Source organism: Marmota marmota, unplaced genomic scaffold, assembly GCF_001458135.2.
Source record: "Marmota marmota marmota unplaced genomic scaffold, marMar, whole genome shotgun sequence".
In the NCBI taxonomy this organism is placed as follows: domain Eukaryota; kingdom Metazoa; phylum Chordata; class Mammalia; order Rodentia; family Sciuridae; genus Marmota; species Marmota marmota.
The window spans coordinates 28,444,933-28,472,104 of NW_026000019.1; the positions used below are offsets into that span (position 1 = coordinate 28,444,933).

A 27,172-nucleotide genomic window follows, 5' to 3' on the forward strand; every position below is an offset into this window, starting at 1 on the left:
TTTTTTTTCATAAAGAAATGCAACTTTATTATTTTCAAGTACACATGTAGTACCTCAAACTAATGTCTTGCAAAAGGTCACCAGTAAAGACCTTGTAGATGTTTCTTTAACAATTATGTCAGGATTGATGATAATCAGCCCATGCATTTGCTACTTCTAAATGGATGTTCTTAAAGTGCCTGAAAAGTATTGTTTTAGGGAGAGTAAATATGCCACTCCTAGCAATATTATTGATGCTCTTAATTTACTAAACAAAATGCCGTATTTATTGATTGTGCAAGACGAACTTTTGTCCACAGTCAATAATTTCAAATTAATCAGACCCAGATAAATATGGTTTCCCATTCAGATTTCCAAGCCCAAGGCCATGACTCACTTATTTCAAGGTGCTTCTGATAAGACAAACTTCCAGGGCAATGAAATGGTAGCTGTTGGCAGACTGTTTACAGGCCTGACCCAATGTTTGTCTTTTATGCTTGCTCCCTTTCTGCCTTAGGCCGCCCCTTTCCCCCAGGCATCTCTCTTTCTCTTTTGCGTGGCTCAGGCAGGTGACCCAGTGCATTCCCAATGCCTTCTGAGCCAGGCTTAGAGAAGGGGCAGAGCTGCCTGCAGAGCAAACACGTTAAGTGGAGAGGGAGTAAAGAAAAGTTCTGCCATAGGAACATGAAACCTGTCTCCAGGGCAGTGGGCCCAGTGATCATCAGTGTGAAGGGCGCTTGCCTGGGAGGAGTATCCCTGCCAACCGAGAGGTCAGAGGCAAGTTTCTTAATATTTTCCCTCTTGATGTCCAAAGGTTCTGGCCATGTCATGAACTATGCTGATTCTGTGTGTCCCCGAAAGACAGGAATGTTCTGGGAACTTGTCCACCCCAATTCCAGCCAATGGCCAGGGAATGCCTTTTCCAGGGCTGGCTTGGCAGGGCCAGGGATGACATGGTTTCATCAGGACGGGCATGAAGGGGCAAGAGTGGAAAGGCTGGGAGAGAACTGGCAGCTGTCTGTGGTCTCAGAGCACATGCAGTGACCAGAAACTTAGGGGGGATATTGCCAAGTGTGTGTGTGTGTGTGTGTGTGTGTGTGGTGTGTATGAAACAGCTGGAGTTTCTGTGACATCTGGGCCTGCTGGACTGAGAAGACCACTAGCCAAGAGCCAGTAGGACACACAGGGCACACAGCGTGGCATCAATGGAGCTCCTCAGATTGCCTCCTGGTCCTACTTCTGCTGCTACTCTGAGAGTGTGAATTTGGTCTGCTGGTGGGGTATTCTGGAAGGTCAGGACACAGACCTGGAGCCCACCTGTCTACCTGAGGACTCAAGACACATCAAACAGCTGCTTCTCCTCTTCTGCCCCTCTTCCTTAGCTATCTTTCTCCTCCGGTCAGGACCCTAGTCTCCCACTTGCCTGCCCAGGTCCCTAACTAGTCCTGGGGAATAGGCTCAACCTCTCCAACCAGCTTCTCTATATGCCCTCAGGCTCTTGCGCTCACAGGAGGATACTTTGATTTCAAGAGCTGAGAGAAAGCAAAGGAAGAGAGCAGGAAAGATGTGAAGGAGGGCAAAAGTGGGGGGATTGGTGAGGCTGGAGCCATAAATGACCTAGGAAAACCTGGGAGGGTTTCTTCCTCTCGATTAGATAGCCCCCTGCCTTTGAATGTTGATCTGTTAAAGTAGGAGGTGGGAGTGAAGGGACAGGGCACCAGGAGGGCTGGGGCAACCCTCAATTCCTTGGGACAAAATAGACAACATGATGGAATGGAACGAGAAAGGACCTGGGGAAGGGGACACTGACATGCAGTGTCTAGTCCACATGTTCACAGTCAGGTCTATGGAGCAATCACCCTAGGCTTATTTACCTACCCCGCCAACTGAGGCTACTAAGTTGTCTCATTTTCTCAAATCCCCCAAATACCACCCCAGTTTTTTCCATCCGTCCCCATCACCATCTCTGCAACACCTCCGAAGCACCCCATCTCTCCTGGGCTTGGTTCTTCTTCCAGTGGGCTTAGTAGTATGTCTCCTTCTCCACCCAGCCTGTTGGAGACAGTGGGGTGAGGGTTGCTGTCAGTTCAAAGGGAAGTTAGAGATCAACTGCCTAAGGGCAGAAGGAGGGAGGGGGAAGGAGAATTTGCCTGCAGGGGAGACTTGCATTTAACCCACTGGTGGGTCACGCTGCAAATTCCAGCTGGGCTGTTCAGGGAGCAGTTAAATGTCAGAAGCAGCAGCCCGCTGGAGCTGTGAGCAACTCCGTCATGGGATCGACAGTTCTTCTGATTTTTCAGAAATCAGAAATTTAGAGTTCATGTCAAAGTCCCTAAGTTTTTTTTATATGGGAACAATTTAAAAACCACACCCCCTCCCCCACACACCCCCACACACCGTATTGGACACGTGAAACCAAACACTATCCATGAACTGTAGGTCATTCATTTTTAACTTAATAAGCCATCAAAAATGCTTGCCCACAAAAACACACAACTTGTTGGTTGGTGCCTGGATATTCAGAGACCTAGTTTGTAGTTCTGCTATTCCTTGCTTTATGACCCTAAACAAATTCACCTCTGTGTCTCCTCTCTTTGTAAAATATGGAGGTCAATAGGTGACCTCAAAGGGCCCCTCAGATTCTGATGTTCTGTGATTCCAGGCGGAAGGGGGGAGTCTCAGAGACATGGTGAATTAGGCAGAATGAATTAGGTGGGATGTAGAATCCCAGAGGTCAGGGAGTGGGTGGGTTCCAGAGTCAGGGCTCCTGATACCTGGGACCCCAGGATCTGGGGGCTCTGAGGAACAGAAGCAGGGATCTTGGTGGGGTGGAGTCTGGGTGTATAGCCCTGGAAAGAGGTAACCAACCCATAGTGGGGGACAGCTTTGCTGGGGGCCCAGGTGGGGCATGTGGGGTACTTACCCCCAGGATATCTCCGCAGGATGAGCTTCCGGACCTCATCATAGATGAAGATGAGGAGACTGTAGGGGAAGGCACAGAACCACCAAGTGACCCTGAAAGCAACAGAGGAGAGTGTCAGGAGCATCAGGGTTGGCAGGGTGTCACACAAAGTAGGATTCAAATAGAGTCTGAATCTGGAGGGGCCCACTACTCATTCAGGCCACCCAAAGAGACACTTACTTGAGCGGGTACATGCGGAGAGCAACCCCCATTCCCGGGCAGTAAGACAGAAAGGCAGCTAATGCTGTCTCCTCTAGGAGCCCAAAAATCAGGATTTTGTTCCTGAAAAGGCAAAAAAAGGAGCTTAAGAAGCATTTTTTTAGAAACACTTTTTTAGTTGTAGATGGACCCAATACCTTTATTTTATTCATTTATTCTTCTGTGGTGCTGAGGATCAAACCCAGTGCCTCACACATGCCAGACGAGTGTACTACCACTGAGCTACAGCCCCAGCCTGCATATGTAGCATTTTAAGGGGGATCAAGAGGGAGAGATCCAAGGATACCCCTGGGGATGGAAGAAGAGAGGAGAAATGTAAAGGAAGGACTATAAATGACAGCTTCCTGTGTCCTCTTCAAAACCCTCATGCTTTATAAAACCAAAGAAAGATTTTCTCTTCTCCAGGTGTGGTGGCAAACGCCTGTCATTCCAGGGACTCAGAAGGCTGAGGCAGGAGGATTGAAAGTTCTAGGTCAGCCTCAACAACTTAGTGAGATCCTGCCTCAAACTGAACAAAAAAAAAAAAATTTTTTTTTTCTTTTTCTGCTTATTGAGTTGACCTGCACTGGATGTCTATCACATGCATATTCCTTCATTAAATAATTGTTTCTTATATGCTGGATGATGTGCTCTGTGATGCAGTGACCAACATGGGGCTGCCCTCAGGCAGCATAAATCTTATCATTGCTCCAGGCACATGGTTTGGGAAAGTTTTTCATCTCCCCAGCAAGCTACTCCTTTGGTACGGAGCCTACGTATGTCCTATTGGATGAAGAGGATGTTGTAGAGTCCTTAGCCCAGGGGAAGCTCATGCCCACTACATCAGGACCGAAAAGCAGGACAGAATAAGGTTTAGATGTCAGTTTCTGGAGTCACATAGGTGGGGTCTATCCCCAGCTCTGCCACTTCCTGGCTTTGGGTGATAAACAAGGCTTAACTTCTGAGTCTCATGTTCTTTCTCTATAGAATAGAATTTTTCATCTTTATATCATGGAACTTCTGGGGAAAATAAGAGAACACCACCTGGAAAGCTCTGGAACATAGAACGCTTGGTCATACTGTCACTCCCTCTTCTGCAGTCTCATGCACAGTACCCCTTCATGGCTTGATGACTCCCCAACTGTGTGATCACCAAGGACTATCTTGTTAATTCTTCCATAAACCCCACATTTTAATTAATCTTTGTCTCTTCAGTTGCATTAGTTAATAAGTAATGAATATATTTCCCCATTTAAAACTTATTAGATATAGTCACGGCTTCCAAGCAGAACTGGGGATTAACAAGCAATCACTGAACATCATGATATGTTTTTTTTTTTTTTTTTTTTACTTTTGCTTGAGAACGTGTTGGCAAGCCTGGTTGCCTTCTCATAGGTAAGCATTTGATGGTTTAAAAAAGATTTTTTATGGTAACTGGGGATTGAACCCAGAGATGCTCTACCACTGAGCTATATCCCCAACCCTTTTTATTTTATTTTGAGAGGGGGTCTTGTTAAGTTGTATGGGCTGGCCTCAAACTTGTGATCCTCCTGCCTCAGTCTCCTGAGTAGCTGGGATAACAGGTGTATGCCACTGCATCTGGCTCAATAAACTTTTTAAAATAATGCAAACAGCATCTCTGAGGACCCCCAATGGTCTCTGGACCTAAGGTGAGGCCAACGTGCTCTGAGGCTGCCAGGTGACTTGTTGGTAATGGTATTCCTTCTCTATACCCAGCTGGACTTTCCCACTTGCCCCTCGGATGAGCCGGACTTGGCCAGTCTTATGGTTCACCTTCCTGTGTCAGCCTGGGGCATAATAAGTTCCAAGCCCCAGGACTGTACTCAATTTCTTAGACACTCTGGGACAAAACTCACTTGGGGAATCATGACAATTAATTTCAGTAGAAGAGAATGAAGATCACCAGACTGATACTTTGAGCATTCCTCAACACCCATCCACGCTGGCATCACAAATTATTGAGTTCTGAACAGGTGCCAGGCTCTGTGATGGGTGAGAGATCACATCGTGAACTGGGAGCCCAGAGCTTGGGCTTGGTGGGTCTTTACCAGCTGATGGCCTTAGGCCATTTAACTTTCCTGGGGCCTCTTGTCCATTCAATGTAAGCAATAAGATCCCCTTCCTAGATCTATTGTGAGGCTAAGAGTGTCTGTGAGAAACTTAGCGTAGTGCCAGGCATAAGGTCTCACTGTGAGAAGGCCAGGGTATGCTTTCAGGTGGATAGTGGCACCACAGGGCAAATGCTGTACATTAGATGACTTGCTGAGTGGTGGTGGGAGCACAGGAGACCCTGGATTTAGGGCTGGGCAAAGGGTGAGGGTGGGTGGCTCTCAAGTAAGAGATGAAGAAGGGAGCAGAGCATACAGAGATTACAAGGAGCATGCCTGTAGTTCCAGCTACTCAGGAGGCCGAGGCAAGAGGATCACGAGTTTGAGGCCAGCCTGGGCAATTTAGTGAGACCTTGTCTCAAAATTAAAAGGAATCAAATTATGTTATCTGCATGTATGAATACAGCAAAAATGAATCCCACTATTACGTATAATTATAAGGCACCAATGAAAATAATTTTAAAAAATAAAAAGGGCAGAGAATGTGCTCAGTGGTAGAGCATCCCGGGTTTAATTCCCCAGTACCGTAAAAAGGGAGAAAGAGAGAGGGGGCGGGAGAGAGAGAGAGAGAGAAACTAGAAAGGAAGGAAGGTGGAAGAGACTGTAACTTTAGGAGCAAAATCTGAACTCATTGGAAATAGTCCTATCATTCCTTCCTTGTCTTTCATCAATTTCAAATCTGGCTATGGATAATCTCTGGGTAATTAAAATCGGATGCCCCCTTGGCAGACCTGGGCCCAGGGGTTTGAGTCACGTGAGCTGGCGTTGGAAGCCTGGCCCGTGGCTTGGAGAGCGAGCCCAGCACACTCTGCCTGGGTGGGTGGGTGCCGGTTGGGGTGGGGCTCACTTCATGCCCTGCTGGAAGACGGAGTTGCGGCGGGTCTTGCAGATGATGAGGTCAGCCCACTGCACAACCACGATGCTGGCGAAGAAGGCCGTGTGGCATGTGAACTCCACCACCTTCCGCTGCTCATAGGTCTGGGGAGGGCGGCAGAGAGAGGTGAGTGTCAGAGGAAGGGATGGGACCAGAGCACGACATGCCTCAGGCTTCACATGGCCCTGTTAAACGCTGGCATCCAATCCACACTCTGTCCCCAGTCCCCGCGGGTCTCTATGGCCACTCCAGCCAGGTGTTCACCACCCTGGCCCTCCGGACGTGTGCATCCCATCACACAGCCCCACTCACCCATTCCTGGCCATAGCTATCCTCCAGGTCGTTCATGGATCGGTCATCCCAGTCCAGGCGGATTCCCAGCAGCCTCGATGGCAGGAATCCGTTCTCTGCCAGGATCACGAAGTAGGTGAAAAAGCCACCCAGGGCCTGGATCATCCCTGTGGGTGGTGGACAAAGGACAGGGCCTGGGTCAGAGAAGGAAGCCAGAAGGGGCCAACTCCTCAGGGCCAGAAATGAAGTCCCTCGGGCTGGGGTTGGGGCTCAGTGGCCGAGCATTTGCCTAGCACATGTGAGGCACTGGGTTCAATCCTCAGCACCACATTAAAAAAAAAAAAAAAAAGGAAAGAAATGGAAGTCCCTGACTCTCAGAGAGCTAGTCCCTGTCCTGGAAATTTTCTTGAGGCTCATCCCTCCTGAATGCTGGAAAAAGAAGCCTTTGAGCTTCGCTCCCCAGTCCCAGGCCTGACGCACCAATCTGTCCATACGCCATGCTGATAAGCCGCTCATTCACCAGCTTGTCTGTCTGGGGGTTCCGTGGCTGCCGCTTCATGATGTCACTCTCAGCAGCTTCATAAGCCAAGGAGATGGCAGGGACCTGAGTGGGTAGGAAGGAGGGAAGGGAGGGCATTTGAAGGGATGTGGGAGATGACAGGAACAGCAGCCCATTAGCAGTGAAGACTCTCAGACACAATTCAGCCCACATGTATTGACACCCCATGATCCTGTGGCCTGTGCCTGTCTTCTCTTTAACCGGCCAGCCTCCTGAGAGCACCTTCATCTGCACCCAGCCACCCATGGTGACGACATGACTTCCTTGTCTGCCTCCTGCTTCCTTTGGGCTCACCATATCTGTGCCCAAGTCGATGCAGAGGATGGTCACAGTGCCCAGAGGGAGGGGGATGTTGGCAATGATGAACAGCAGGAAGGGGGTGATCTCAGGGATGTTGCTGGTCAGGGTGTACGCGATGGATTTCTTCAGGTTGTCAAAAATCAGGCGGCCTGTGGAGAGGTCCGGAGGGCGTCAGGGAGATTAGAGGAACCCTTCCCACCCCTATCTGCCCTTTCTCCTGAGAGAGGAAGGTTTTATGTTTGAGGGAACCTAAAGCAGGATGGGGCTGCCTTCTGGAACCCTGGGTTGACCCTTTCGTGGGGGTAAAAGGTACGAGAAGCAGAGATGCTGGCTTCAGACGCCAGGTGCTGCCCCAACACGTTCAGCCTCCTCACCCTCCTCCACGCCTGTGACGATGGAGGCAAAGTTGTCATCCAGCAGGATCATGTCGGCCGCCTGCTTAGAGACGTCAGAGCCAGAGATGCCCATGGCGATGCCAATGTCAGCCTTCTTCAGCGCAGGGGAGTCGTTCACCCCGTCACCTGTCACTGCCACAATGGCTCCCTGGAGAGAAGATATGGCCGATACTTGAGGACCAAGTCCGTGCTGGTCTGACCCCTGACTTTTCCCTGTCCCTATCTCCTGCCACCCTGCTCACCTGCCTCTGACACCCCTCCACGATGATGAGCTTCTGCTGGGGAGAGGTCCTGGCAAACACGATCTCGGTGTGGTCTCTGAGGATCTCATCCAGCTGCTCCGATGTCATGTCCTTGAGGTCCGAGCCATGGACCACACATGCTTTGGCTTCTCTGGAGGGTAGGGGAAGAGCAGGGACTCAAAGCTTGTGCCCAAGCCAGTCCCCCTCCATCCCCTTGCCACCTCTGGGCCCCAAGCTCCTGCTAAGTTGGGCTCCCTCATTGCTTCAATGCCCCTGTCTCCGAATCATCACCATGGGCATAAGTCCAGTGTGCCAGGTGTGTGCTGGTCCCCTCATGCATATCCTACTCCTGCAGTAACCGTGCGTGTAGATGCAGATGATTTCGTTGTTGTTTTTGGTACCGGGGACTCACACATGCTAGGCAAGTGCCCTACCACTGAGCTTCACCCCCAGCCCTTTCTATTATTTATTTTGAGACAGGATCTCGCCAACTTGCCCAGGCTGGTCTTGAACTTGGAATCCTTCTGCCTCAGCCTATGAGTAGCTGGGGTTACAGGCAGGTGCCACCATGCCCTGCTGGCACCCTCATTTTGTAATTGAGTAAATAGAGGTTTGGGGAGGTAAAGTGAAGGTAACCTTGATGCCTTCAAGGTTACACAGATGGTTAGTGGAAAAGTCTGGACCCACACTCAGGTCAGAGGTAAGGCCCTTATCTGAAGGTCCCAGAGATGCTGTGCACACACTCACTCCCAGGGAAACTTCAAGAGCTCTGTGGGAGAGGATGTGTTGATTAGGAGCAAGGGATTTCTGCAAAGGCCTCACCTGGGATTGACTTGACTCACAGGGATGTTGAGCCGGGCTGCAATGTCCTCCACGGTCTCATTACCCTCTGATATGATGCCCACACCTTTGGCAATGGCCTTGGCTGTGATAGGGTGATCACCAGTTACCATAATCACCTGGTGGGAAGGATAGGAAGAAAAGGAGAGCATTGTTGACATTTTCACCTACTACTCCTTTCCCAAACTTGGATAAAGACAGACAATTAGATATCTGAAGCTGGTGGGTCCCAGTCCAAATAGTGAAAGTGGTGGGCAGTGCATGGGGGAGACCATGACACATTGCATAGTGTTCAGGGACTCTGAGATAGTTTGTTTAAATGGAGGAAAGCGTCTATGACAGAGTGCAAGTTCAGGAGGATCCCCTGAAAGAGAAGCCTCAATTCTTATAAGTACCGCGCGCTAACCGATTGCGCTACTAGGATTGTTTAGATTTTTTTTTACTTTTTGGATCTGGGGATTGAACTCAGAGGTGTTCTACCACTGAACTACATCCCCAGCCATTTTTTTAAATTATTATTTTTAAATTTTGAGACAGGGTCTCACTAAGTTGCTGAGACTGGCCTTGAATTTGCAATCCTCCTGCCTTAGTGGCCTCAGTCACTGGGGTTACAGGTGTGTGCCACCAGGCCCAGCTCTGACCTTCTTTCTTGAGCTCTAAACCATATTCCAACTGTCCCTTGCATCTCTGGGTTTCTTGCAGATGCCTTAAACTTAGGGTCCAAATTGAACTCATTATCTCTACTCCTACCACCCCCACCAGGCCTGCTCCTCCGTATCATCTTCCCTCCCACATCAGTGCAGTTACCTCGTTCTCCAAACAGTTTTCAACTGCAACTATTTCTCTCCAGTCCCTTTGCTGCTGTCCTAGTTCAGGACAGCATTTCTTGTTGCAGCTTCCTCTTTTCTTTAGGTATGGGGATTGAACCCAGGGGCATTTAACCACTGAGACACAGCCCCAGCTCTTTTTCTTTCCTTCCTTCCTTCCTTTCAATTTTGAGAGTGTCTTGCTAAATTGCTCAGGGCCTTGCTAAACTGCTTTGAACTCATGGTCCTCCTGCCTCAGCTTCCCAGGCTGCTGGGATTACAGGTGTGAGCCACGGCACCCAGCCAGCCTGTTAACCTGTCCGCCTGACTTCAGCTCTCCCCCTAATCCAGTCCCTCCTCCGTCTAGTAGCCTTGAAGCCAGGCCGGTGACATCTGGGCCCTTTGTGACATACAGGATAAAGGCCAAATCTGGAATCTAAGTAAAGTTGTTCCAACTGGTCCTGATCCAACATTCCCATCTCAATCCCCAGGGATCCTCTGCCATCTTTCCCCCAACCCTGCTCCCTCCACCTGCTCTGGTCCCATACAATGTAGCCATGTCAGGGTACATGCTGTTCCCCGGGTCTTGCCCTGACTTCCCTTCTCTGACTGCCTTACAGAATACCCTTCAGCCTTCAAGGCCCAGATCAAGTGTCATCCCCTGTGTCGAACATTGTCCAGCTCTCTGAGTTAACTTCTCCCTGATCTGACCTCCCCGGAGTCCTTGCCCAGGCCACCATGATTGAGGCATCTGAGCCAGGAGGAGGAGCAGGGCTTCCAGACAAGCCGGCCACGCTTCATGTTCTCCAATCCACCTCTTTCAGCAGTTCTATTTTGAGCAAGCTATTTATCCACTTTGAGTTTTCATTTCTTTTTTAAATGGAGCTAATGATGTTTCCCTTAGAGACCGAGTGGTCAGGGTGGGGTTCAGAGTCTACACATACACACAGTACCAAGTCCTCCGGTTCGATGGTTAAGAAACAACAGGGGGCTCTGGGGTTGTGGCTCAGCGATAGAGCGCTCGCCTGGCATGCACGAGGCACTGGGTTCGATCCTCTGCACCACATAAATGTAAAATAAGGATATTGTGTCCATCTAAAACTTAAGAATAAATTTTTAAAAAATAGCAGGATTTGCCTTGGTTCAAATTCTGGCTCTATGACTATCTGTGTGACCTTGGATTTGTTCCTCACCTCAGTTTCCCTTTCTGTGAAAAATGGAAAACACTAATGGCTACTCAGAGGGCTATTATGAAGATTAAGTGAGATCGTGGAGGTTTATTGCTTATAATAGAGCCTGAGTCATGTAAAAATTTAAACAACTGAATTTTTGCAGTGCTGGGGATCCAACCTAGGGCCTTAAGCACTCTACCACTGAATCCCAGACTCAGCCCTAATTGACTGTTTTTATGAGAGTACCTGACCCATAATAGGAACTTGATGGTCTAACTGTTCTGCTTGTCCTGTGATGGGCTGTAAATGCATCTGACTCCCTTGAGGGACCAGAGATTGGAGGCCAAGCCCTGTGTCTCATTCATCTTTGTATCGTCAGTGGCTACCACAGGACCTGGCCCTCTATAGATGGCCTGAGTGGCATTCATTTGGGAGCATCTGAGATGTTGAAAGAAGAAGAGCGAGTGAGAGTACCAGAGTGGAGGACCAGAAAAGGGGGATGGTAAACAGCTGTCTTGGAAACAGGAAAGTGAGAAGATGGAAGAGAGGTTTTGTTTGTTGACTCCAGTGCCTTGCACAGTGCCTGGTATACAGTTGGCAAACAAATATTTGTTGAGAAGAACAAACATAGCACGGAGGAGGGAGTGGTCCCTGAGAAGCCAGTGCAGTTGGGAACGGCATGGAGATGTCTATGGGGTGACGGGCTCAGTGACTGGGGCAGACAAGAGCCTGCTGATCCCATTGCAGACGGTTCGAGACTGGGGAAAGGCCAGACAACCAGGGCTTCAAGGTAGGGGAGCCTGACTGTGCTTGAAATCAGAAGGACCCCGTGGGCTTGTGTCTCTCAGCGCAGCAGCTAACTGCAGTCCCTTGACCTGTGGTAGGAGGGCGGTGAGGACAGAGGGGAGGAAGGGAAGCCGGTACCTTAATGCCTGCACTTCGGCACTTGCCCACAGCATCTGGCACAGCTGCCCGCGGGGGATCAATCATGGACATGAGCCCCACAAAGCAGAGCTTCTCCGTGGGAAAGTTCAGTTCATCCGTGTCGAATTTGAAGCCCCGAGGAAACTTTCCAGAAGGCAGATTCAGATGACAGAAACCTGGGGGTGGGCGGAAGGGAGGAGTGAGGGCTGCAGAGTAGCTGCCTGGGCACCCCCAGGGGTCCTTGCCCCAGGGACACCGCAGAGGCTTGGGAGTCCCTTTCTCAGCCCTGGGCCCCTTTTCTGGCCCCTCACCCAGCACACGCTCCCCCAGTCCTCCCAGCTCCATGTAGGCATTTTGAAAGGCGTCTTGCATCTCCTTGTCGAGAGGGATCTCCTTGCCCTGCACCAGGATGGTGGAGCACCGGTCCAGGATGCGCTCTGGGGCCCCCTTCATTACCAGCACATGGCTCTGGGGGCTGTCTTCTCGCTCGTGGATGGACAGCTGGAAAGGGGGAAGGCAGTTACGGAAGGGGCTGTATGTGTCTTGGTGGGCTCCACTGCCCAGCACAGGACTTGGTTCAGAGCAGTGAGCTCTGGTAAGGAAATCTCCTTTAAAAAATCCAATCAAACAGTGTCAACACAGGGAGAATCTCTGTGTGTAAAAGGATGCTTCTAGTCCCAGCTCTTGCCATCTGAGAGTTGCTTCCGTAGGACAGTCATTCATTCAACAAATAGTTATTAAGATCAGTTAAGAAGCCAGGCATGGTGTCGCTCACCTGTAATCTCAGTGACTTGGGAGGCTGAGGCAGGAGGATCGTGAGTTCAAAGCCAGCTTCAGCAAATTAGCAAGGCCCTTACTCACTTAGTGAGACCCTGTCTCAATATTAAAAATCAGTTAAGACAGGCCCTGTGCTAGCAGACAGATGGGCCTCATGAACATCCCCCCATCCTGCACCGGCCCAGGGGGCTTTACCTTCACAGATCATAGACATTATAGCTGAGGCTGTTCTTAGCATTTAGCAGATGTCTAAAAACTGATGATGGCTACCATAAGGGAATTAGAGAAGCGTGCTTCAGTTAAATGGGATGGCAGAGCTGGAGGACTTTGGACATGGATGGGGAGCTATGGGAAGACGAGTTGGGAGAGTGACAGTCTGCAGGTATAAGGGATGTGGTGAAGTTTGGGGGTTAGTGGGTGATTGCAACCAGACATGCCATCAAGCAAGCGGTTCTGGGAGTGAGCAGGGATGAGAGGACATGACCTTCAGAGGCCTCATTCATGCTTTCTGTTGATCCCCTTTGGCTATAGCCACTCTCCATAATTTTTTTCCCTTTCTCTCCCTCTGTCCCAGAAGCCCATCCAGACCTGGTACTTGTTGGTAGAGTTGAAAGGAATCTCTGCCACCTTGGGGTTCCTGTCCCTCATCTTCCTCACTGAGCCACAAGACAGCTCAATGCACTTGAGCAGAGCTGACTCAGAAGCATCACCAGCTGTGTCCCGCTGCCAAAGAGAAGAGAATTTAGTGTCACTGTAGGGGGAGGAAGGGAGTGGAGGACTAGAGAGGAGGGCACTCAAGTCCCCAAGGCAGCCCCACAGGGTGTGAGGGGGAAAGCTGGGCATCACAGGGGAGACATCTCCCCAACACACCTGCCGTGTGGCTGGCTGACTCCCTACCTTGGACACAGAGATGTTCTCCTGTCCAGCCTTGAACACAGCACGGTTACAGAGACCAGCAATCCTAGAGAGGGCTGTCCACGTTGGGGATCGTTTGTCAAAAGTGGCCCCTAGGAAGAAATGATGGAGAATCAGTAACTTGGCTCCGTGTGTGTGTGTGTGTGTGTGTAGTCCTGGGGACTAGACCCAGGGGCACTCTACCTCTGAACTGCATTCCAAGCCATCTTTTAAAATGTTGACCCAAGGTCTGGATAATTGCCAAGGCTGGTCACAAACTTGCAATTTTCTTGCCTCGGGCTCCTGAATTGCTGGGATTACAGGTGTGCACCACCATGCCTGCCTTTGCCCCCCTTTTAGAACCCGTATCTCACCCCCAGCCACCCTGCCGTTGTGACGCCCTCCATCCCCTTCTGTCCCCCTGGAGTGCCCAATCACCAGACTGATCCTCAGTGGTGTCAGCCTCATGGATCTGGTTGTCAAACCACATGTGAGCGACGGTCATGCGGTTCTGGGTGAGGGTGCCCGTCTTGTCCGAGCAGATGGTGGACGTGGAGCCCAGGGTCTCTACCGCCTCCAGGTTCTTCACCAGGCAGTTCTTCCGCGCCATACGCTTGGCTGTCAGGGTCAAGCACACCTGATTGAGAGAGAGGAGAATTAAAAAGGGTTAAGTTTGGAGGTACGGATGTTCATGACCTTGTCCTAGACCATGGCTCTATTCTGTCTTCCTTCCTCCTTGCAGTGAATAGTGAATGTGTTCAACTTCAGATGTGTTGAGTTGGGATCGTAGGTGTATATTAAGGTTAAGTGCCCAGCAGGGGGTTGAAGATATCAGACTGAACTCCAGAAAGGGAGTGGGGATGTGACCGCCATCCCCACAGAAGGTGCACTAGAAACTGTGGGAGGAGATGGGTTCATGCTGGGGGTACAAGGAGAAGAGCAGAAGGCTGAAGCCCCATAATCAGAGTAGGGGATGGAGGAGAAGAGACCCAGGAGAGTGACCCACCACAGCACTGGAGGGAGGACAGAATTCTAGGAGGATGAACAGCAGTATCCATTTCAGCTGCAGAGTTACGGATGGGAGCTGAGAAAAGGTCACTGGATCTGCTTGTTAGTCATCTGTGACCTTTGAAAAAGCCTTTGCAGGCAAGTTGGCAGGAGAAGCCCCAGACGGCAGCAGAGGGATGAGCACATGGTGAGAAAAGGTGACCATAACAAGCTCCAGAGGAGAAATTCAAGGGCCCAGATATATTCCAACTTGAGATTTTTCAGACTCAAACTCTGAACCATGAATCTATCACCTGATCTCTCAGTACAGCACCTGATATGTGACTTTAGGCACTCAATATAAAAAAAAAAATGCTGAGTGCTAATAAGCACTTGTGCCTCTGTCATTTTGAGGACAGGGTCATGAGGGCCTCCCTGGTGGTACTTCCGTCTGATTACTCACAGTCACAGTGGCCAGAAGCCCCTCGGGCACATTTGCCACGATGATGCCAATGAGGAAGATGACTGCCTCCAGCCAGCTGTAGCCCAGGATGAGGGACAACACGAAGAAGGAGACCCCCAGAAACACAGCCACCCCGGTGATGAGCTGGATGAAGTGTTCAATCTCCATGGCTATCGGTGTGCGCCCAACCTCGAGGCCTGAGGCCAGAGTGGCAATGCGGCCCATGACTGTCCGGTCACCTGTGGCGATCACCACACCCCTGGCAGTGCCTGAAACAGAGGTAGGGACGCCAGGATGATGCCTTGGGGCTTCCAGGGATGTTTCTGAGCAAAGAAAACCATGAGCCTGAGAACTCAGATCCTGGAGCCCGTTTTCAGTCGGTGGCACCTCGCACAGGCTTACCGTCCCTGCCTGGGTCACCAACCCCAGACTTGATACAAGAGCAAATTATTTTCTCTTATATTTGGGCCCCAGGATCAGCCTTGCAAATAATTCTGAAGTTCAAACGGAGGAGATCCGATAAATGAAGTAAAAATTGCCTGCGGCATTTTAGTAAAATCAATCTTGATACTATCCAAAAGCATATTGTGAACACAAAGCACTCATTATGGATTTTTTTTTTTTTGTGTGTGTGTGTGTGTAATTTCAAGATTTGATTTCTTTGATGTTTGATTCACATTTCGTGAATTTCTGTAAAAGGAGTTAGGTGATTATTAACTCTTGTGTGATACTACAGGGATTCTTTGGGGAAAGGAAGTGTGGTATAGTGTAAAGGGTATGAAAGTTGAAGTCAGCCAAATTTAGGTTTGAATTCCCACCTAGAGGTTGTTTTAATAATTAAATAAGATAATGTCACTAGCTGGGGCTGTAGCTCAGGGGCAGAGTGCTTGCCAGCATGTGTGAGGCACTGGGTTCGAGCCTTAACATCACATAAAAATAAAAAAATTTAAAAAAAGGCATTCTGTCCATCTATAATTACAAAAGAAATTTTAAAAAAAAGATAATGCCATCATATACCTAGGTCAGTGACTGGCACACAGTAGGCAATCAACAGCTATTAATTCCATTCACTTCCTTTCTTCAAAGCCAGTTGCAGAATCAACAATATGAATATCTTATCAGGCATTTCCGAACAAATCAATTGTGGGAAATGTAAATTTCAGAATCTCAGCATATTAAAAATTCAGGAAATTTAATGCATGGTTATTTTTATTGTAATTCCAACTTGCTGAAAGAGGAAAACAACCCCAGGGAAACATAATATCCTGAGGAGAAATGAGTGATAGGAAGGGAAAGGTGTGGAATTTGGACACAAGGTCTCCTTTGTCCCACTTTCAGAGGCCTGCGGTCTAGTTGGGTCTCTTTCCCCCCCGCTGTCCCTTACTGCCGGCTCCTTCCCCGAGTCATCCTGACTCAGCTCACTGGCTTGACCACAGAGGGCACAGGTTTCAATTGTGTTTGGACCCCTGCCTTTAGGTAATGGCAGCTCCCAGAGTTCTTATTGACCTTTGCTGTCCATCTTTAGAATCCCAAACAGGGATGGGCAGATTGGGCAGCCTCTTCAAAGTGAGTCCTAAATGCAGCCTGAAGAGGGACCCAAGTGTTCACCTGAAAGTTTTCCTCAATCTCCCCCAGTCTGGAGCTCTGGTCAAAGTGAGGAGATGGAAGCCACTAGTCCAGAACCACAATCAATAGAAGGCATCATTAGTTGAATCCAACGATGGCTAGTAATCTGTATGTGCATGTATATGTGGTACTGAGGATTTAGCTCAGGGGTAGAGTGCCAGCCCTTTTTGTTTTTCAGTTTGAGATACTCTTGCTAAGTTGCCAAGGTCAACCTGAAACCTGCAACCTTCCTTCCTCAGTCTCCCAAGTAGCTGGTGCTACAGGTGAGAACCACCACCCCCGGCCATGTGCAGGTAGGTGTGGGGGGTCCTTGACCCAATACCTGAAAGCTTTGGAAACCACTCAGTGTCAGGATGGACAGGCCAGAGATTTTCCCATGGAGTCATACTGCCCCGGCCAGTGTTCTGAGAGCACTCTGGAGGGTGCTATTTCTATAATATTCAGGGCCTCCAACTCCTCAATGCCACTTTCTATGGCAGAGTTTTTACCAAGTAAGTGACATCACAGCCCCCAGATTTGGGATTCCGTTGTGCTACGAGGAGCTCCCCTAGCAGTTCAGCTCCTTACCTTCCACGCAGTTGGTAGAGAAGAAACAGATATTGCGGGTCTCCAAGGGGTTCTCATGGGTAAACTCGGGGGAACGGGTCTGGGGCTCTGACTCGCCTGTTAGGGACGAGTTATCCACCTGAAGAGGAAAAAGTGTGTAGTCATCAGCTGGGCAGAAAGCACTCGTGTGCACGCAGCTGTCTCCTGAACCTGCTCCAACCACTCTTAATCTTCATGACAGGAGGAACAAAATTACACTTGGCCTCATCACATATTTATGGCATTACTCAGCTATGGTCCCTGCTCTGATTTGGAATCCTGGCTCTAACTGACTTCTTATGTGACTTCGGGTTATTTGCTTAACCAACAGAGCCTCCATTTACTCATCAATAAAATGGAGAAAGGGAACAAAATCACTACATTGCCTACCTCCAGGGGGCACCACTAACACTATTTGTAGTCTGCAAATGGTGTCTCCTGAGGTTTCCCAGGGATTAACCTGTGGGGTCACATGCACCATTCTTTCATACTGCAGTCAAATAGCATGTGTGAACTTATGTAAAGAATCTGACACATAATTCGTACACAATACGTGATCACTGTAAAGGGGCAATCAAATAAATATCCAGGATACAGAGCATTCACAACACACAGAAACAAGGCAACAGTGCAAAAGAACCATCTGCCATTAGAAGGTTCAGCTGGGAGACACAGGGGAGGAGTTGACGTTTGGAATTACGTTTCCAAATTTTTAAACCTCCAAGTGGGCCACTCTCAGTTCTGTACGGTCTACTTCTTAGATCTAACCACTTGCTCTGCTGTGACCTCCTCACCTTACAACCATGAGAAGAGATGATCCGGAGGTCAGCAGGAACACGGTCTCCACCCTTTACTTCCACCAGGTCACCCACCACCACCTCTTCCGCGTTGATCTGCATCTTCTCTCCCTCCCGGATCACGAGGGCTTGCTGAGGAGAGGTCATAGGCATCTCATGAAATGCTTGTCTCCATCCCTGCTCTTACCTCCTGATGGTCTCCTCCAACCCCACCAAGGGTGAGGAGAAGCCCCCACACTCTTAACAACAAAACTAAAGACCTAGGTCCTGGTGTAGGGAACTGGAGAGTCTTTTCTATCCTTTTCCATCACAGAGCACAAGAGTTGAGAGGGGCATAAGTTGGACCATTCCAGAACCCTTATGCCCCAGCCTTGCCATCTACCTGAGGCACCATGTTCTTGAAGGAATCCATGATCTTGGAGCTTTTGGCCTCCTGGTAATAGGAGAAGCATCCAGTGACGATGACCACAGCTGCCAACACCACACCTAGATACAGCTGATAAGGGAAGAGATTTTTTTTTCTTTTTTTTTGTACTGAGGATTGAACCCAGGGGAACTTAACCACTGAGCATATACCTAGTCCTTTTTTATTTTTTATTTTTGAGACAGAGTCTCACTAAATTGCCCAGGCTGTCCTCAAATTTGCAATCTTCCTGCCTCAGCTTCCTGAGTCATGGGGATTACAGGTGTATGTCCTGCTCCTGGCAAGGAGAGGGCATTGGAGGGATCTGACCTTCTCCACCCTAGAGGGGCAACTGTCACTCAGAGTGAATACTCAATTTCATCCCATAGGAGAGCTTGGACTTTCACCTGTGCCTGGGAGTAAGAATGGCAGGGGAAAGTCTTTTCAACCTCCTTAGATATTCCAACTCCCAATCTCCTAGGATAGAAGGGGCAGGGAACATCTCAGAGAGTTCCCAGGGCTAAGATTCCTCCAGGGGTGAAGACCCAGGGAAGAGGACAAGCCCACATCCGTGGGGGAGGAACAGGGAGGGGCTGCAGTGTTGAGTGTGTGTGTTGGGGAGTGCGTTATAGATACGTACTGAAGCCTCATTCCTTTATCTGCCTGAGGTTCAGGGTCAGCTACGGATCTGTGATGCGAGGCTCCTATTCCCTGCACCCTCCCCATCACTATATTGGGGATTTAGAGTTGGACACAGGGCCACTAGCTGGGCCAGGGGTCAAGTGCAGCTTACGTTGTCATTGGACGGTTCATCCTCCATGGCAGCCTGGATGCCATAGGCCAGGAAGCAAAGGATGGCCCCAATCCATAGCAGGATGGAGAAGCCCCCGAAAAGCTGGCGACAGAACTTGACCCACTCAGGGGTTGTGGGGGGAGGAGTGAGGGCATTGGGCCCATCCCGAGCCAGAATGTCTTGAGCCCGCTGGTTGGTGAGGCCCTAGGGAACAAGGAAAGGTGTGGAAGCATCTGGAACCAACAGGCCCTCCCCACAGCCCAACAGTTCCTTGGCAGGGAAATGATGTCCATCTGCAAAGGAAAAACCCCACCTGGTTGGCAGGGGCTGGGGAACACGAGCAGAGACCCCACAGAGGAGGTGGCATTTGTGAGGGGTCTGGAGACCTTGCAGACTCAAGAGGATTTTGGCTGTGGCTCCACCTCTGGTTGTTTTGGGATTGAGACACATTTTGGTTAGGACCAAACATCTCCCTGGAGGCAGGCTGGAGATAAGCCCCCTGGAAGGAGACCTCATCTGGTTCTTCCTCATCGCTCTCTCTCTTTTTTTTTTTAAGTTCCCCTTTGTTACCAAGGCTACAAAGAGGGCTATACATCACTGACCATCAGTATTACTCAACTTTCCACCGAAAACCTGGCCAGGCGCTGTTCCCCTGGTGCCAGGCTCATGGGTCAGATGCCCTTTTCTGTATTCCCATAATATAGTAATAAAATTCTGTTTGCAATTCTATTTACTTGTCTGTTGCTACTAAACTTTGATCAGGAATTTCTCCTTTTTTAATTTTTGGGATATACTTGTGATTGAACCCAGGTACCACTTAACCACTGAGACACAACCCTAGTTCCCCCCGCTTTTTTGAGACGGGTTCTTGCTAAATTGCATAGGGACTAAGCTAAGTTGTTGAAGATGGCTTTGAATTTGTGATCCTCCTGCCTCAGCCTCCCAAGCTGCTAGGATTACAGGCAATTTCTTTTTATTTATCTTTGTGTCTATCATTCATTCATTCATTTACTAAATGTATATTGAGCACCTACTACATATCAGGAACTGTGCAGAATCCAGTGATGGACAAGACTAGCAAAGTCCCTACCCTTGTGGAGCCTGTGATCTAGAGAGGTTATGAGCACAATAAACAAATGCATATTAATGCCAAGGAGTGCAAAGTGTTTTAAGGAAAATAAAGTAAGGTAAAGGTATGGGGGCATGGAATTTTAAGAAGGGCAGCTGATGGCTTGGGAGGCTGTGGCAGGAAGATCTCATGTTTAAAGCCAGCCTCAGCAACTTAGGGAGGCCCTAAGCAACTTAGGGAGACCCTATCTCAAAATAAAAAATAAAAAAAGGGCTAGGATGTGGCTCAGTGGTCGAGGGTCCCTGGGTTCAGTACTTAGTACCCCCGCAAAAAAAAAAAAAATAAAAAGAAGGGCAATCCAGAAGGAGTGGAATGTAGGAGGATATATTGACCTACTAAATCTTTTTTATTAACACTTTTTTTTTGAGACCAGAGGGTCTCAGTATGCTGCCCAGACTGGGCTTGAACTAAATCTCAAGTAACCCTCTGGTAGCTGGAATAACAGGTGTGCAACCATGAGGCCCAGATGATTAACAATACTTTAAAGATTTCAAAATGATGAGCTTGACAATCTGATTGTGCCACTTCCTTGGTTATGTGACCTCGGGAAGTTACTCTCCCTCTCTAAGTTGCCTTGCTTTAAAAACCAGGCCAACAGTGTATATTTCCATAGGGTTGTTGCAAGGATTAGGGAAATGTTACTGTGCTATGTCTGTAACAGGACTCAGAAAATTATTGTCCTAACAGGAATGGGCCACCTTACTATTCCACGTGGGTCGGCTCGGTGAGAGTTTGTGTGTCACTGGTTTCTTGGGGCCAAGGAAAGAGCCCTGCCAAGAGGCCTGTGTCCTAAGGAGTCCTGGCTTCCAGGGATCACAGGGTAAGAGCTCTGTACTGGGAAGCAGGGGTCCAGATTCTGGTTTTGACTCTGCCACCAACTAGCCACGTGACCATGGGCAACTCTCTTATCTCTGGGCCTGTTTCCTCACCTGTAATTTTAAGAACAGTGCATTATAGTCTCAAGGTTCTCCCGCTTGATACATGTTTCTCTCACCTCTTGGGTCCACTCACCTTGGACAAGTCCACTTGGTATTTACGGCCCAGCTCATCTAAGGATAGCTTGTGATCATCCTGGGGAAGAAAGAGAAGTGGAGTTACTTTGAGGAAGGAGGCTGAGGGGACTCGGGGCACAGGGGTAAGGTGAGGAGCGAGGGAGAGGGCCCGGAGCTTCTCTCTGGGTGCACGGGGCTATGGGGCAGTTCTCCCAGCACAGGGCCTTCTCTATGACCCTGCTGGTTGGGCTGTGGGCCTCACCATGGCCACCTCCTTCTTCAGTTCATCCAACTCCTTTTCTTTCTGTTTCTTCTTGCCGCCCCCATTCTCTGCAGTGGTGGCGGCAGGGGAGTACTCCCGGCCATCCTGCAGGAGGAAGGAGAGCACAGAGGGTCAGTGAGGGACAGGCTGGAGCTCTGTCCCCACCAGCCGGCCTGGGGGTGGGGGCCACAGATTCAGAGGCATTGACTGTTTTGGGGGAGGACAAGGTGCAGAGGCTGGAAGGGCCTAGACCCTCAGTTTACAGACATGTGAGTCCCCATGTTTGAACTTCAGGGAAGGCCACGGGGCTCAAGACTAGAGTTCCACACTTTTGCTATGTAGTATGTAGGCTTCTACTAAGATATATATATTTTTAAGGACTGACATAAAAATTGTGCAAACCTCCGTCCTATGCTATTTCGGAGAATTCTGGAAGGAAGTAGACATGGCTGGGTGGAGCAGGGGAGTAGAAGCACCCTGTAAGAATGTCTTTGCCCAACACCATAGTTATTGTATTTAGAGAAGAGGAGAGATGGTCAGGGATTTGGAAGAGCAAATCTTGGGGCAGAAAAGGGGAGAAAAAGTTTGGTGGTAGAATGGTGCCGGTGGAAAGGGCAGAACTGATGAACTGAGTCAAGTCTGTGATTGGACGGTCAGCATGTGCCCAGGAAATGAGTACACAGGGGTGATGGGAGCACCGTCCATCCTGCTGGCCAGGATTTACAGGCGGGGTTAGGCCAAGAGAACCAGGGCCTGCCTGAGACTGGAAAAGGTACTTCTCAGGTCTCAGTGTCCCAAAGCACAATTGGGTTAAGTGGGAACTTGGTTCCACTTGTCCCAAAATACAAGAGATGGCATTTGAGAGTAAATCGAAAACTCAAATTCATGTAAGTCTTAGATCTAGCCACTTCCTGGGCCATCTGTGAGATCGGATGGACGTTTTAACTATAGACTCATGAAGCCCCCATTTCCCTCTTTCTCTTCAGGGTCATTACCAGGCCTCCACGGTCTCACAGGGAACTTCTGGGGAGAGTGGGGGTCCAAGAGCAGGCCAGCTCAGAGTGATAGGTTAGGGGGTGCTGGGTGAGGCCTGGCATTTGTGGCTAGTGCCCAAGAACAGTGGGTGAGAAACTCCACCGTCTTCCCCATTTCTCCTCCCCTCCTTCAGGATACAGTGTCCCTTGTCACAGACGGGCTGCTTGGTTCCTGCCTGGTGCCTCTAGTTCCTCACTGGATCCTGAAGGCTACGCTGGGCTTTCAGGAAGGGGTTTTTCTATACCCCGATGTGACTCTTCTTTCCATCATGAAGACTGGTAGGATTGACAGCCAAAGTTTTTGATTTTCTTTTTCAGGATTATGCAGGTTTGGGCGGGAGATTGTTTTGAAAAATAGACTGAACTGGGTACAGTGGCACATGACCATCATCCCAGCAGCCCAGGTAACTGGGCGAGACCCTGTCTCAAAATAAGTAACAAAAAGGGCTGGGAAGCAGCTCAGTGGTAGAGCACTCCTGGGTTCAGTCCCTAGCTCTGCAACTAATTAATTAATTAGAGGCTGACTTGGGGAGTCATTTTGTTTGGGTTCACAGTTAAATTGAGTGGAAAGTCAAGGACGTTCTCACGCATTCCCTGCCCCCCAATTGCACAGCCTCCCCCACAATTGCCATCCAGCACCAAAGGGCACAGTTTTTTTTTTAGTTGTTGATGGACCTTTATTTTATTTGTTTATTTATATGTGGTTCTGGGGAATCGAACCCAGTGCCTCACAAGTTCAAGGCAAGCGCTCTACCGCTGAGCTACAACTCCAGTCCCCAAAGGGCACATTTTTAATCATACAATGTCCACAACTTACATGAGGGTGCATTCTTGGGGGGTGTGTACATTCTATGGGTTTGAACACATGTATATTCATACGTATCCACCATTGTGATATAACAGGGAATAGGTTCACTGCTCTTCACCCTACATCCTCTGTGCTCCAGAATAATGCATTCGGTGTGTGGTGGTGGGTAATACCACGGATGGAACCCAGGGTCACTTAACCACTGAGCCATATCCCCAGGCCTTTTTAATATTTGAGACAGGGTCTCTCTACATTGCTTTAGCGTCTCACTAAGTTGCTGAGGCTGGCTTTGAACTTGCAATCCTCCTGCCTCAGCTTCCCAAGCTGCTGGGATTACAGGTGTACATCACCATGCCCAGCAGAATAATGCAATTTTTAACCATCAAAGAGTAGTTAGGAGCAGTCCCAGGAATATGGCGGCTACCCTGATCATAAGAGGTCACAAATATAGCCCACTGAGAAGCAGAAGTCTGGCCACTGAAATCAGGAGCAAGGTCATCTGCAGGAGGTACAGTGCAAGATGGATACCTGTTCCCAGGTATGCAGATGCAGTGACTTAAAAGCATATGAGCTCTTGGTGGCTGTGTTGCTCAGAAGTGATCTTCTCAGAAAAAGTGACCAATAAATTATGCATTTGTCTTCATCTGAAACATCTTTGAATCCAATCCATTTCTAGCCTTCTAAGGGATGATCATATCAAGGAGACAGAAGTAGCTCAACAGAAGAAGTGGGGAAGGACTTGGGAGTAGTTCCACTTCTCTTTTTCCTAGGTGACTTAAGAAGGTTCATTTTTGGGGTGGGGGGTGGCACTGGGAATTGAATCCAGGAGTGATCTCACCCTTTGTATTTTTTGAGACAGGATCTCACTAAATTGCTGGCCTTAGACTTGCAATCCTCCTGCCTTAGCCTCCTGAATAGCTGGGATTATAGGTGTGTGCCACTGCCCCAGGTCAGAGGGTTCATTTAATTGGATGAATTAAAATTTTTTGAATTTACTAACTCTGCCTTTGGTGAGACAGGGTTGATAAAGGATGGAAACTGGGGCTGGGGCTGTAGCTCAGTGGTAGAGTGCTTGCCTTCCATGTGTGAGGCACTGGGTTCGATTCTCAGCACCACATACAAATAAATAAGAAGATATTGCGTCTAGCTACAACTAAAAAATTTTTTTTAAAAAAAGGATGAAAATCAATGAAGGGACCAGAGGCAAGAAAGCAAGAAATCAGACCAGAGAGTAGACAACCCCACACCCTGGAGCTTCCAGGATGGGAACAGAGCCTGGGCATGCGTCAAGGGTGGGCTGGGGTTGGGAGCCGAGGAGCAAAGCCCAGAGAAATTTTAGTACATTCAGACATGAAATAAAGTAATACAAATTAGAATCAAATACATGCTTCCTAAGTCGCTCCATGCAGGGCCTCTTTTCCCTAAGCTCCCACCCCATTCTCCCACAGACCCAGAGCTTGGGACATCCCCCTCCTCCTGCCCTGGCAAAGATCTCAGGCTCCACAGCCAGGAGCCTGCGGAGATTTGGGGCCAGAGGCTACCCAGGCAAAAAAGAAAGAGGAAGCAAGGACCCCCCCCCCTTCTTCCCTCTCCTCCTCCCTCCCCCAACCACAAGTCCCTCTCTCTGGGTCTTGAATGCTGAAGGAGAACAGAGAGTTCTTTTTGAGAAAGCCAGAGGCTGGGACAGAGTGGGGGCAGCTGGAAATCAGCCAGCTCTCCCCACCCCCTCCAGCCTCCATGGCAGCTGGAGCAGGCTGGGCTCCCTCCCACCAGTGTCGACCCTTCTCCTAACTCCTACACCGTCCTTCAGGGCCACACGGTGATGGACTGTGTTAGGCCTTGCTCTGGAGTGGAGAGGCAGGGAAAGGACAGAAACCCGAGAACAGGGTGTGGGTAGTGGGTGCTTTCCCTCTTTGGGGGTCTCCTTAAGTAGGACTCTAAGCTCCAGGGCTGAAGTCCTCCCACTTCACACCCAGCCTTTGATGCCAAAGAGACCAGGTCTTCTTCTAACTCATCTTGCTGTTGCTTTACCCATAACTACTGGGGGTGAAGGCTCAGGGGGCTGCAGGAGTCCCAGGAGAGAAGAACAGACTGGAGAAGTCAAAATCAAATAGCTTCCCGGGCAGGACTCTGAGTGCGCGGGGATGACACTGTCTAACGCAGCACAGGGTAGGGGGGTACCCTACTTCCTTCTTTCCACTTGAGGTTTGCCTGACCCCATCAACACTGCCTCTCTTCAAAGGCTCTGCACCTCATTTGGGGACTCCCTTTCCATAGGGAGCTAGAGATGTCAAGGTTTAGCTGAACATCCCGGGGTTGGGACCTCTTCCTCCATGAAACCTTCACCTCACAGACAGCTCCTAAGGGCGGGTTTACAGACCCACACCGGCTCCAGCCCACAGTAATGTCTATGTGCCCAAGGCTTAAAAGTTTGCACAGTTCATCCGTTGATAAACAAGTACAGGTGCTCATCCTGAATACCTGCAGCACTTCAGCCTATGAGGAACATGTGACCATGACACATGCGCACGCGCACACACACACATGCACGCATACACACGCAGGCACGCACACAAGCGCACATTCATGCACTGGTTCTATTTCCAGCTCCCACCCAGCTCAGGAACCCTGGTGTCAGGCTCAGAGTTTTCCCAGGAGCTCAACTCAGTGCAATAACACGTCCTTGCCTTCCTCTGCCAGGGACCCAGAAATTGGCCCACAGCTCCCCACAGGCTCGGTCTTCCTCATACCCTCTCACGGCTCTCCGTGCCCTTTCCCTCTGTGCCCTCTTTTGCCAGCGGTCCACAAAAGGAAAGCAGCCAGGCACAGTATGTAAAGGCATTGGGTCACTTTCCTCCATATGGGAATTTCATTTCCAAGAAATTCTAAGCCCTGTCCCTGCCTGCCCCAACATGGTTGTTAATCTTTCCCTTGGCAGAGCCATAGGCAGGAGTGGACTGGAACTGGGGCTGGAGGGGCACAGATCTCACCAGCCTTTGGGAAAGTCCTCAAAGCCCATGGCCTGGAGGGGAGGACAGTGCTGCTGGGGACATCCAGAGGAGTGCCAGCGTGGGGACTGGGGACACATCATTCCTCCTCCTCACACCCCTCCCAGTTGTCCCTGGCATGCAAGGCCCCTGGAGCTGGTGTTGGGAACTGCTTGGTGACTCCGAGAGAGCAGGATGCTCCACTGCTCCTCTCCAACCTCAGAGGGGACCCCCACTGTCTCAGGCTGGAACTCCCAGAGGAGTGGATGTTTTCAGAGGGTAGCAGAGGCAGGGAGATCTAATAGTGTCAGCTTTAGGCCCAAAAATGGGGTGAGAGACGAGAGAGACTGTCCTGAGGAAGACATGCACAGAAATGTGGGGTCGGGGTGCAGGGAGAGCTGGAGGGGTGCGAGGTGGCCTTCACGGCTAGTCCTGGGAGGGAAGGGAGGGAAGGAGGCAGGTTGAGAAGAGGCATTTAGGCCCCTGAGTGTCAGTGTCCCCTGACTGTCAGTGTCTGGGATCTGTACGTGTGTGTGGCTGGGAGACTCAGTTCCAAGTTCAAACTATCGCACTTGGTCAGCTTCTCGCCCCCTCCCTCCCACTCCTATTTCTCGTTCTCTCGGTTGCCTCCCTCACCCTCCAGAGAGTGGCCCCTGCTCTTTGGGGATACTCACCCCACGACCCATCTTGGGGCAGAGTGGCTGAGGGGACCTAGGCTGGAGAGGTCACCAGGAAGATCCCAAGCCCACACCACCCGTCTGGGGCAGCCGGAGACCCTGGCAGACAGACAGAGACAGCCGCAGCAACAGGGTAGCTTTAAATAGGTCCCTCTCCCCCTCGCCCCCGCCTTCCCCTCCTCGAAAAAGAAACGTTTGTTGAAACAGGATCCCTGAGGACTCCTCCCCTCCCGCCCCTTTAGCAACTGGTCTGTTGATGGTCCGTTTTGTCCCCGCTGTGGAGTGCC

At 49.8% G+C, this 27,172-nt stretch overlaps 1 protein-coding gene across 1 annotated transcript; it reads right to left on the reverse strand.

Moving 5' to 3' along the window:
• On the reverse strand, positions 1-27,038 carry LOC107147509 (sodium/potassium-transporting ATPase subunit alpha-2). Its single transcript, XM_015492013.2, has 23 exons — positions 26,883-27,038; positions 21,380-21,484; positions 21,137-21,196; positions 18,997-19,200; positions 18,183-18,296; positions 17,798-17,932; positions 16,986-17,103; positions 14,793-15,061; positions 13,781-13,979; positions 13,346-13,455; positions 13,037-13,171; positions 11,983-12,172; positions 11,672-11,847; positions 8,752-8,888; positions 7,930-8,080; positions 7,667-7,835; positions 7,287-7,441; positions 6,914-7,037; positions 6,455-6,600; positions 6,116-6,246; positions 3,122-3,223; positions 2,903-2,994; positions 1-2,031 (listed from the first exon to the last, which is right to left on the reverse strand). The coding sequence occupies exons 1-23, from the start codon at positions 26,892-26,894 to the stop codon at positions 2,003-2,005; spliced, it is 3,063 nt and encodes a 1,020-aa protein (XP_015347499.1). The 5' UTR covers positions 26,895-27,038; the 3' UTR covers positions 1-2,002.
• Between the last annotated feature and the right edge of the window lie 134 nt (positions 27,039-27,172).

Coding starts and splice junctions, on each gene's coding strand:
- LOC107147509 (XM_015492013.2), bottom strand. Junction 12,173..13,036: donor ACTCTACCAACAAGTACCAG/GTCTGGATGGGC, acceptor CCCCCTTTCCAG/CTGTCCATCCACGAGCGAGA. Junction 7,442..7,666: donor CGTCACAGGCGTGGAGGAGG/GTGAGGAGGCTG, acceptor ACCTCTCCACAG/GCCGCCTGATTTTTGACAAC.